This window comes from Carassius carassius, chromosome 14, assembly GCF_963082965.1.
Source record: "Carassius carassius chromosome 14, fCarCar2.1, whole genome shotgun sequence".
In the NCBI taxonomy this organism is placed as follows: Eukaryota; Metazoa; Chordata; class Actinopteri; order Cypriniformes; family Cyprinidae; genus Carassius; species Carassius carassius.
In genome coordinates, this window is record NC_081768.1 from 16965649 (window position 1) to 16977472 (window position 11824).

At 35.3% G+C, this 11824-nt stretch overlaps 2 protein-coding genes across 2 annotated transcripts; one reads left to right on the forward strand and one right to left on the reverse strand.

The window, feature by feature from the left end:
• Window positions 1-1946: 1946 nt before the first annotated feature.
• Window positions 1947-5767, reverse strand: eif4eb (eukaryotic translation initiation factor 4eb). The gene is made up of 7 exons (XM_059566407.1): window positions 5651-5767; window positions 4706-4809; window positions 4508-4603; window positions 4342-4405; window positions 3363-3476; window positions 3116-3255; window positions 1947-3033 (listed from the first exon to the last, which is right to left on the reverse strand). The coding sequence occupies exons 1-7, from the start codon at window positions 5666-5668 to the stop codon at window positions 2919-2921; spliced, it is 651 nt and encodes a 216-aa protein (XP_059422390.1). The 5' UTR covers window positions 5669-5767; the 3' UTR covers window positions 1947-2918.
• Window positions 5768-7077: 1310 nt separating this feature from the next.
• fam241a (family with sequence similarity 241 member A) lies at window positions 7078-9945 on the forward strand. The gene is made up of 2 exons (XM_059566408.1): window positions 7078-7308; window positions 9537-9945. The coding sequence occupies exons 1-2, from the start codon at window positions 7180-7182 to the stop codon at window positions 9810-9812; spliced, it is 405 nt and encodes a 134-aa protein (XP_059422391.1). The 5' UTR covers window positions 7078-7179; the 3' UTR covers window positions 9813-9945.
• The last annotated feature ends 1879 nt before the right edge of the window (window positions 9946-11824 follow it).

An 11824-nucleotide genomic window follows, 5' to 3' on the forward strand; every position in this document is an offset into this window, starting at 1 on the left:
ATTCCGAATTCCAAAAATCATTATTTTCTTTTTATGTGCTTGCAGTAACCCTTTGTCCTTGCTCTAGCAGCCAGTATCATGCGACAATCTGGTGCAATATCATAGTGCAGCACTGTTCAAAGTCTACTGCATGATAAATATACTTTTTCTGAGCTCTATGAATTTATTTAAATAGATACTAATATTGGATTTAGAAAATAATGTGGCTTTTCCTTAAAATGTGTCAAGTTAAAAAAAAAATAGATTGCATTCCTAAGAATGGAGTGAACTTCAAAACGTCTGAAAGTTGAGTATGTCGGGTGTAACAAATCGCAGAAAAATGTGGTTCTGATTCCACCTGACAAAAAGCAGATACATTAACTTTATTAATAACCATATTTTTCTGCATCTCCTCCTCAGTCAAGATATGTATGCTACCTCTTTGATCTATGGTGAGAATTTATGTTCTACTGTTCTGAATAATTAATCGCCCATTAAAGGGATAGTTCACCCACAAATGAAAATTTTATGTTTATCAGCTTACCTCCAGGGCATCCAAGATGTAGGTGACTTTGTTTCTTCAGTGAAACACAAAGATTTTTACCTCAAACCATTGCAGTCTGTCATTCATATAATGTAAGTGGATGGGAATCATGGCTTTGAGAGTCCAAATTAAACCCTGCTGCTAGTGATGATACACTGATGTGTAAAGACACAAAACGATTGATTGTGCAATGTCCAAACTGTCCTGAGTACATTCTCAACAGCTGGCTCCTAAATGTTTTCTTCTTCTTGCTTTACATCAAATCGCAGACTTATAAGTGGATTACTTCCACCTATCTCTCAAATGGACCATTGACACTTTATCTACAATCTCAATTAGGAGTGTCAATGGTCAACCTGAGAGATAGGTGGTGGTAACACACTTATAAGTCTGCAATCTGCCATAAAGCAAGTAGCAGAAGATGACACGTCAGATACTGGTTGTCGAGAATGTGCTCAGGACAGTTCCATAGTGATGGAAAAATTTAACTTTGCAAAGCACTGATGCTTTACCCTCAACTAGATCATAAAAAGGTTCATTACTTGAAGCTTTTCAAAACTGTGTACACTAACGACATCTTGTGGTCAAAAGGTGGAAAAAGCTGCCTTTTCATCCAGGATGACCCAGCCATTTTTGGACTGTTTCAGATGATAAATTAGTTTGTGCTATGAAAACCTGTATAAAGCGAAGAAAATATGAAGTCTATATAAGTCCTTATGTCAGTCATTGCATTATACATATGCAATATTAGTCTGAATACATTTGTGGGGAAAATAGGCAAGGCTGTAAGCTTATATATGCTATCATTAAAATAACCAAAGATTATCATAGAATGGTCAGTTAAAGTGTCTGTGAACCAAGAATTAATGCTAAATGAACATGAACAAAACTAAACATGCAAATATTTATTTGTATTATGACTTATTCTTTTCAAAGTGAGTGACACAAGTGGTTTGTGTTATTTGAATCAGAATACGAAGCAGTCACGTGGACATCACAGATCGCATGTTTTTTTTTGCAAAACTAATCAAGTTCTGGTACGGTGCCTCACTGAGATGTTTCGTTTTTTTTTTTTTTTTTTTTTTCATCATTTTTTTCATGTCGAACATCACATCACATCACTACAGTTCGGACATTGCGTTCAAAATCTGAGGTAAATAAACTATATAAATACTGTTCAGTTTCTTTCACAGACCTTTACACATCAATTTATCATCACCAATTTGGTTTTGTTTGTGTATGTTTGTTTGACACTCAAAGCCGTGATTCCCATCCACTTACATTATAAGACTGACAGACTGCAACAGTTTGAGTTAAAAAATGTTTTGTTTGTCTTCTACTGAATAAACAAAGTCACCTACATCTTGGATGTCCTGGGGGTAAGCAGATAAACATCACATTTTCATTTTTGGTTGAACTATCCCTTTAACATCCTGCAACACTGTGGTGATGAATACAGAGATGCCTTTTCCCCTTTTCAGTGAAATAAACTGAATCAACATAAATCTATTTTATTTTCACGGCCTGTTTGATAATGCTGCTATCTTATTGAAGAGCCAACTCAAGCCAATGACATCCAGACAAGCACAATTCATCTGTTACAGCACTGCAAAACAAATCCCAGTTTACTATTCTAACAAGGAATGTAAACTTATGATGCATCAAAAATTCACAATATAAAACCACTTATCTTGAATTGCAAACCCCTCAAATTTAATCAAGTTAATGCTTAGACATAAGGCAGCTCTATGAAGATTAGCTTGATCAGATTCACTCAATGGCCAGATATCATCTCAATGAGTTGTTGACAATTCATCTGAATAAATTAAAATGTTTAAGTTCATTAGGCACTGAAGCAGCAAAGCTGCTGGATAAAAGAACACAGACATTTCCTTTCCACTGCCATCAAATAAATTGACAATTTCTTCCAAAAAACAAAAAACAATATTAATATTAAATACTTTACAAACTCTGAAAAATACTTGCCAGGGGTAAACACTGAATGTGCCTTCATTATGCACATGTTCCTTTTTTTCTCAGGGTGAAAACTGTAGTGATGTGTGAATGTTTGGTGGGTTAAAGCGAGAACGTGTGTAGTGTAGCATGATACAGAAGTAATACTTAAAATGTGTGTGAATAAAACAAGCAGCAGAGTACTGTTTTTTTTTTCAAATTTTGTCTCTGCTGCAAACCTCATTGGTTGTGCAAGTTAACACTAGGAGTGTGTTTGTAAAAAAGTGTACTTGCTAGGGGGTTTAATGGCAGTTCAGTCCAGTCTGTTTTTTGTTGCTTTGGTTTTGAGAGAGAGAGAGAGAGAGAGAGAGAGAGAGAGAGAGAGAGACAGACAGAGAGAAAGAGAGAGAGAGAGAGAGAGAATCCAGGCCCTTGAAGATATTCAGACCACAAACTTGTTCTTAGTGGTGGAGCCACTCTTAGTAGCCGTGTCAGCATGAGACTGGTAGCCAATGGTCATATTCAGAGGGACGCCTAATCGTTCCTTGTACACCCTCCTGTCAAACAAACACAATAACACACTGTAACCTCCTCAGTATGTTTTCATTAACATGAAGCGTGAATGCATGAGAGCCTCACCCTATGTGTGTTACAGCCTCTCTGTTCTCGTAGTCAGTTGTCCAGACGGCGATTTTATCTCCTTTTGTTCGGACGTTGACTACAGCCCCGCACACATCATCGCTGTAGTCGTCAAAGGCCTCACCAATGAGGCACAGCAGCTGTATGTATGACACAGGTCAATGTTAATGAGTCAGGGCTATGGAAGCACATGAATTACTTGCGTGTATTTTGAGGGGGCGATCAGTGAATAACTCAGAACTCTTACAGTTTCCAACCAAAAGCGGTCCAGGTCATACTTTCTCTGCTGCTTGTTGAGAGTGATGAGCCAGCGGCCTCCTTTTTTATTCCTCTCATCCTCCCACATAGGCTCAATACCATCCTGCAACCCAAGCACAAACCAAAGTCCACAGCAGTCTCGTAAACTATCTCTAACAGCAGCAAGCAACAGTAAACAAGCAAAAAGAAACTACCAAAAAAGACAGACATACACAAATATATGTTTTACAAATGCTACACTTTTGGCAACTGCTCCTTCCCTATACTCTGCCCTCCTTTATAACATCCCACTGGAGATTTTCCTAAATAGGACAACAAGGTAATAAAAAGGTAAATGCTAATATTATATTATGATTTGGGTTATAAGAATTAATGATGAACTTTAAGAGTATTTAATATGCTATAAAAAAACTGAATAACATGAGTTATTTTATTTTTTTAATAATCAGAAATAATACACAGTATAAATGATATTGAATAAGTAAAATTAACTTGATGCCATGGCAATGAACGTCTTGACTTTTTTTCTTCTTTATTTCCTGTAGCTCAAACATTAAAGCATGCCACTAGCATAGCCAAGTTCATGGGTTTAAATCCTAGTGAAGTGCAAGATTTGTAAGAGAGACTCTTTTGTCACTTCTAAGAGTTATCTGGCAACATTTCACCATATTTTTGGATTGCTTCAGTCAAATTAGTCCTAACACATTGACTTACATTAGAAAAGAGTGACAGCTTATCTGATAATATGGCAAACTGCAACAGATGCTTCAGTATGATTGGTCAGTAATGTTTTAGTGCAGCTTTGCTCATGGTCAATTTGTTCTAGAAATCATGGTTATTTGTGTTTATTGGGTAAAATTTCATACAGCTTTAATGATGATGTTTTTTTTTTGTTTTTTTTTTATGTGAACTATTTGGGTGAAGCTTTTAAATACATAAAAATGGCAGCAGGTATGATGAAAGCCTACCTTGAAAAGTGAGTAGTCACATCCTGACATCAAATTACTGGAGAGCTGAATGTGGTTATAAAGCCTAGAAAGAGGAGATTCATAAAACTAGACTAATCAACTAATGTGGGGGGGGGGGGGTGTTTTAATATATGCATATCTCTTGTAAAAACAAAGTCAGTCTTACGCCCAGAAATCCTCTACCGTGTCAAATTTGGAGATCAGTCTGAGATTGGCCTGCCATGTTTTGGTTTTGTCATTTTTGAAGAACCATAAAGACCATCTTTAAGGAAAAAAATAAAATAAAGACAACATCTAAAGAAACTAAAAACTGCATTTAGATGCTAGCACATTATTTGAAAACAAGTGCATTAATCCACTCGACCTGTTCTGAAGGGGGTGTTTGATGTAGCTCTCAGGGCTGACAAGCTCCTGATTCGTCTCTTCTGAGTCCTCCTCTTCACTCTTACAAGAAATTGAGTTTAATTCCTGCACAGGAACCTTTAAAAGATTAGTTTAAATCCAATACATTCAAATTCACATCACAGTAGACAGTACACACACACACACACACACAGTGCAGACAGAAGAGAAAGACTGGAGGCAATGTCCCTTTATTGTCCTCATTTATTTAAGCATCCAGAATAGAACTAATTCAACAGCTGGGACCAGTGCCATACCTGGCAGATGTGATCGTGTTGTATCTGATAGTCTGAAGACTACAGTCACTGTTAGTTTTGCTCAACTTGAACCTAACATGAGCTTCGAGTGTTTACAGTCATTCATTATTATGACCGAGTGTTTTTCGTGTGAGCAATTTAGAAAATGTAGATACAAATTTATACACGTAAAATTAACTTAACGTGTCAATCTATAACTTAATAGCAGATTGTAACAGATGTTTGGCACAGCTTTTATAGTTCGATCCAGCATGGTGTCGTTTCACTACAATTCAATTCACTTTCCTCATTTGCTGTTTTAGTTTTTGACAGCTGTGCAGTGGTGGGGGCGCTTTGCTCCCGAAAGAAAATTAAGCAAGATAAAAGGTGTGGCCAAATGCATATAGGGTAGTGGTGACGCTAAGACATCAGGAAAAGTAATTAAGTGCCCTACGCGACTGGAACGAGCCTCGTCCACTTTCAGCCAAACTTGTTGAGCCACCCCATTCAAACATGCCGAAAAACTTTTTTTAAAGTTTACAGAGAATGACATTTAAACGTAAGTTTAGCCTAAAAGGACGTATAAAAATATTGTTAAGGGCAGGTAGTTCGTAGCGTAGCGCTGAAGGACTGAAAGTGTAAAATAATCTTTGAGAAGTTTATTGACTCACCGGCTCCGCCGTCGCCATTTTCCTTGAGCCGTTCAAGGCCTCATAAGGGACGTTCAGGCTTCACTTCAGTGCTTCGCTCTGATTGGCTGACGCGGCGCAGAGAGCGAATCACAAGCTGTTTCTCAAAACTTTACTGCGAGACGCCAGAGCCCTGGAGACGCCTACCAGAGCATTTGAACACTGTTTAGCTATGACCAGTGCGTAAATGAATCATTCTTTTGAATCGGATCTTAATAATGAATAACACCAGTTTTTTTCTTTGTTTTTTTTTTTTTTATTGCAGTTTTTAGAACAAAGAATATACAAGTGCAAGTACATATAAATAACATCAAAACAAAAACAATAATTAACGAAAACAATAAAAAACAAGTACAAGTAATTATTGAAATTATTCAAATAGTAGATTTAAGGCTTTAAAATTATATATATATATATATATATATATATATATATATATATATATATATATATATATATATATATATATATATATATATATATATATATATATATATATATAGCTTTTTTATTTCTTGTTTATTTAACATTTACAGGTAGAATAACAAACCATTCACAATCACGAATCACAGTTCTGAAATCAAATTTACATTTAAATTTATTCAAGAAGACGCTTTTATCCAAAGCGACTTACAGTGTATTCAGGCAAACAGTTTTTACCTAACATCACTAAATCACTGGCTCTTTAAAATAAATAACCCAGATATATTGAATTTGTATGATTTATATGATGATCACAGAGTGCATTTACAAAAAAGTTTTATATTAAAGCAATTTTTTTAAATATTTTATATAATATGTCATTTCGATTTTATTAAATAGTATTTACTTAAATATCAGAAATTTATTTTTAGCCAAGTGATATATTAATTTTAGTACTGTTTAATGTAAATGCTAATTATGTTTATGTTGTTTTATGCGCTGAATCAGGGATGCCATAAAGTTATCTGAATAAAATTATAATAAATATAAACAGCAATGAACAGACATAAGTAAAGATATGTCAATTTACTCGAGCGTTTTGAGCGTGAAAAGGCAGCTGAATCGTCTTTGATCGGTTTGTTGAAATGAACGGATCAAAAGAACCATTTCGCGGAAACGACGCCCCCAAATGTTGCCTGCGCAGGTGGCTCATAGCCGTGCGCTTCAATAACTGTATACATTTCCAGTGCATTTGATTAATTATTCTATGAATCAGGCTAGAAAATTAAACCTCGCAAAAATAATTAAAATGTTAAAATGGCTCCTTCCATCAACTCTACGTAGTCGACATATATATTTAATTCTGTTAAATTCATTAACATTTTCTCGTTATGACAGTTATAATAAACATACTAAAATAATTCCTACTATTTTGGACGATAAATCTTTTATTTTGACTGCACTGTGACTCATGACGTCAATGTCCCCTCTGTTGACAGCCAAGACCCGGAAGTATCGCCAGCAGCCACCTGGTTCTCAGCTCTTTGGCCCTATCTCAGGTCAGCAGTAATCATTTTGTGTCAAAAAAAATGTCAAGAACTAATCGGATTGTAATTGGTACGGAGGTACATCAACGTGATGCCTTAAACGGAACGCGAGAACGAAGCGGATGTGGATGCCAGCATGAGGCTGCTGTAAGACCCGCTCACAGCGAGCAGGTAACGTTAAGAGTGTCAGATCTGATACAGCTCTACACAATATTTAGCTGTGATATTTTTATTTTATTTAATGTAATAACAAAAAATAGAGTTGTATGAATGTATTTGGCGTCATTTCCTTTCATTTTTTGCTCGGAAATTGCGACATACTCGACTGGTTTATCAGTAACTCCATACTCTGCCCTGTCTCTCCCTTTCTTTATCAAGACATTTATACATAGAACACCACACTGCTCTATTAATAGCTGTATTGTCACATTCATTAGCTATTACATAAGGCGTTCATGGCGTTAAGTCTAATCTGTAATGCCTCAACAATATCTGTCTTAGCTAACTTTAATGAAGCCCAAGTATAGCAAACTGTTTTTTTTTTTTACCAGCCTATATTTAGCATGAGTACATGCAAACATGTAACATATAATCACACTCCCACAGATACTCTCACACCACAGTCATGTGGTGTCATCTTGTACAGAATTTTCCTTTTCCTGATTTGTATGACTTTAAGTGCCCTTATTATGGGTTATGAAAGGTTCATATTTTAGTTGACATGCATGCAAGGTCAAAAAACACTTTAATTCCAAGTTTCCATCTAGTTTTTTATGTTGTTATCGACAAAAAGAATATGCGTTAAAAAATTTGCGTAAAAAAATTTGCTGTTTAGAGACCGTTTCCATTCAACTGGCGTTTTACCAATAAAATGGTGTGTGTGATGACGTTAATCCTTTAAAAAATTGATTTGTCGTAAGTTTTGGTGTATTGCAAAAAAATTACCCTTGAGCTGTTTCCATATATAATTTCACCTATTGCATAAATTATATAGGCTTGTAGCCTGTTTTTACATCCCATTGAAACAAAACTTTATTATATAGCCTATTATTAAATTGTATAGGACCGCATAAAAATATTTTTGACAAGTGTAAAGGTTTTTTTTTTTTTTTGTACTTAGGCTATAGACTCTTTATATACTTGATCATCAAGCAATATTCATAAACGGATGCAGTTGTATTAGTCTATTATTATTTTTCTGATGAACCTTTATTAGGAAATGTTAATATCAGTTATTTTATTTGTCCTAACCGATATGTTAAATTACAATTAAATTAAATTTGAATTGATACATGGCTGTGACCCATTAAAAATACCTAAATTTGTTTTCTAGGGATGAATTGTATACACACAAAAAGCAACATAAACAACAGAAAGTGAGGACACGCACCTGCAGCGCTTCTGCGAACTGAGAAAAACATAATAAAGCTAGGCTATATACAAAAGAAATAAATAGGCCTATATGCAAAATATATTTTTTCTCAATAATAAATTAACCAAATGAAAGAAAAAAAAAAGTCTGTGCAATAATTAGCAGCCTAAATGCAGAATTTCTGCTTATTTTTGGCATGCGCTCTTAAGAAAGCGGCATCCTGTTTGTTTCCTTTATTTTACAAAAGCACAATGTTTTGTTTTTATTGTGAATGTACACAAATGAAGGAATATTTTGAATAGTTTTGAATAATGTCTTACTCTCATATGACCACAAATGAAGGAGTATTGTTGTTTGTTTCCACTTTTATGAGAAAAAAAGTGATCAGACACTGCGCACCGTGCGTTTAAGCAGTACTTTCTTAACAGCACTGAACAGAACTCAGAACAAAACAAGAATAAAAATAAGCTACTAACAAGCCAAAACAAATTAATTAACTAAATTTGTAATTTGCGTTCCAATATCCACGTAAAACGAAATCTGCTTGCCATAATATGGTGGTATGGTATGGTGGTCAGCAGATTGACAGCAGGCTAAACTGAACAGTGCACTGTAAAAATTAACGTACACAAGTATCGATATAGAATTTATGCACTAGAGTTAAACGGAAAAAGATTGTTTCGACACATGAGATATTTTATTGATAAATGGCATTTCCATCACCTATATCGGTAAAAAATGTGAAAAAAATCCTTGGATGGAAACCTGTCTTATAATATACATTTATTTTTTCCTTTTTTGCTCAACGACTCCGAAACAGTTCGCGCACCGATTAATTTTTCCAACCCTGTCCTATGCATATAAAATACACTTGTCAAGGTCCAGAAAAGTACATGGTGCACTTTTAGATGTTTTTATTCAATTCGAGCTGTGTTACACACTGCATGAAAGGTAATTCTAAAAAATCCATAATAGGGGCACTTTAAAAAAGCATTGTGTAATCTAGTCAAACTGTCTTTGCTCTCAGAATGACCTCAGGGGAAGAGAAAGACCACACAGTCACTCTGTAGCAGAGCCACAGGCAGAGGCTCCTTTGGTGGATGACTGCGAGAGGCTAGGCACTCTTTTCGGGGAGCTCAATAAGTGTTTGAGGGGCATTGGTTTCACCCAGCTTTACTTCGGAGAGAAGATCGTGGAGCCTGTGGTTGTGCTGGTGTTTTGGATGCTGCTCTGGTTCCTGGGTATCCAAGCCCTCGGTCTTGTGGGAACTCTATGCATTGTTATCATTTATATCCAGAAATAACAGATGTGAAGACGGACAGACACATGAAGGTTCATTTGCCACCCGCAGCCAGTGCCAGTGAAAGAGAGGAGAGACTCCTTTCTATAAAAGATGAGCTTCATGAATGTCATTTGAAAGTTTTACCTGTTCCGTATATTTGAGTCTGTGCTATTTGCCTTCTTTTTATGTGGGTTTGTAACAAGAGGGTGAGTTAATGAAGTTAATCAGAGGATTTACCTTAACTACGGGAATGATTCGTCCGGTCTATGTGTACCGTGCGTTAGCTGTGAAAAGTACTTTTGAAAAGCATGCTTCCCTTCGATATTTGCATTGACAAAAATGGGTGCATATTGATATGCTGACTATAGGATAACCGGATTCTAATGACAGCTGTACATATCAGTTATACGGTCATTACCTTTGTTGAATGTATTTCTCTTATTCGCCCAGGTGTCAGTCTTGCATTCTCCTCACAATTGCACTAGAGGGCAACCTTCCTCGTTTTACCCTAAACACGTCTTGGGAAAAATATCAGGGAATAATAATCATTCTGTATTAAAACTTGAATGTGTTAATACTACTGCATGTGAATGTTTTGGGGCTGCTGAGATGACTTTGAAAGTATGCATTAAATAAAATGCTCTAATAGTCTGAGTAATGGAAGAAACTGTTTAAAATCAAACCTTTTATGATAAAAGACATACATCATATACTGTAAATTCCTATTTGGTGTTTTTATTAGTTGATTTTACCGTAATCTGCTCATGTTGTCTGTTCTTTTCAAAGATTCATGTAGCAATATCAGTAACAATGAAATCCAAGGGATGATTTCATAACGAAAATATTTAGTATGCAGAAGCATGAAAAGGCCTGTTTTTACTGTACTCATGCTTTTTCTTTATGAATTATGAATTATAATTTTTGAAAGTTATTGAATGAACTCTAACTTTTTAAGCAAGGATAAGCTGCTCTTTATGTAACTGTGAATATCTTTGCAAGATGGCATCACTTCATATTCATGAAAATCAACATGATTTCAAAGCTTTATTTGGTATGTAATACTCCAATTTATAATTCATAACTGCGGATACTTTGCCAAAACTTCCCTTTTACATTTATGTTTTTTTTTCAGTGTTAATTAGCATCTTCTGTGCCATGAATTCATTTTAACCAACATATCATTTTCTGTATGCCACCATGCTTTATTCTAGGTGGTGGTGGGTTGTTAGGACTTTTATCGATTAATTTCTTTTGAAAGAATGTATATTTTAAATGATTCTGTAATGTAATTAAACTTTAAATCTATCATAATAAAAGATTATCATTGTTTTAAATCATTTTTTTGTAATACAGTCCAATTATTGCCACAGAGTTCCATCAAATTAATCTGGGTTGTGTTTCCCAAAAGCACTGTAAGCCCTATTGATCATAATCATATCTATGATCTACTTTAAAAATGCTTTTGGGAAATGCAGCCCTGGCAAGGGGTTACCAATATACAGTGCCCTCCACTATTATTGGCACCCTTGGTAAATAGGAACCAAGGCACCTGTGAAAATCTGCATTGTTTGTCCTTTTGATCTTTCATTCAAAACATTCACAAAACTCTAAACTTTTATTCAAGTAAAACAACTGAACAATTGGCAAATCTCATTATGAAATAAATGTCTCTAGTTTATGTTGGCCACAATTATTGGCACCCAATTATTGCAATGTCCCAAGATAACGGCTCTGAGTTTTCTTCAATAATGCCTGAAAAGTTTAGAGAGCACCTGACAAAAGATCAGAGACTAGTCCTTCATCCAGAATCTCTTCAAATCCTTCAGATTCACAGCTCCATGTTGGTGCTTCTTCTCTTGAGTTCACCACACTCATTTTCTACAGGATTTAGGACAGAGGCCATGGCAGAAGCTTCATTTTGTGCTCAGTGACCCATTTTTGTGTTAATTTTGATTTGGAATTCGCTCCTGATGGAAGATCTAAACAATGTCCATTATAAGATTTCTAACAGAGGCAGTCAGGTTTAGATTTTT

What these genes read in the sequence shown, in the direction of transcription:
- eif4eb (XM_059566407.1), bottom strand. An exon ending in AAACACCCCCTTCAGAACAG is followed by an intron (nt 4,604 to 4,705) that starts GTCGAGTGGATT and finishes TTTTCCTTAAAG; the next exon opens with ATGGTCTTTATGGTTCTTCA. An exon ending in GAGGCTGTAACACACATAGG is followed by an intron (nt 3,034 to 3,115) that starts GTGAGGCTCTCA and finishes TTTGTTTGACAG; the next exon opens with GAGGGTGTACAAGGAACGAT.
- fam241a (XM_059566408.1), top strand. Translation starts at nt 7,180, where the DNA reads ATGTCAAGAACTAATCGGATTGTAATTGGTACGGAGGTACATCAACGT. An exon ending in GACCCGCTCACAGCGAGCAG is followed by an intron (nt 7,309 to 9,536) that starts GTAACGTTAAGA and finishes CTTTGCTCTCAG; the next exon opens with AATGACCTCAGGGGAAGAGA.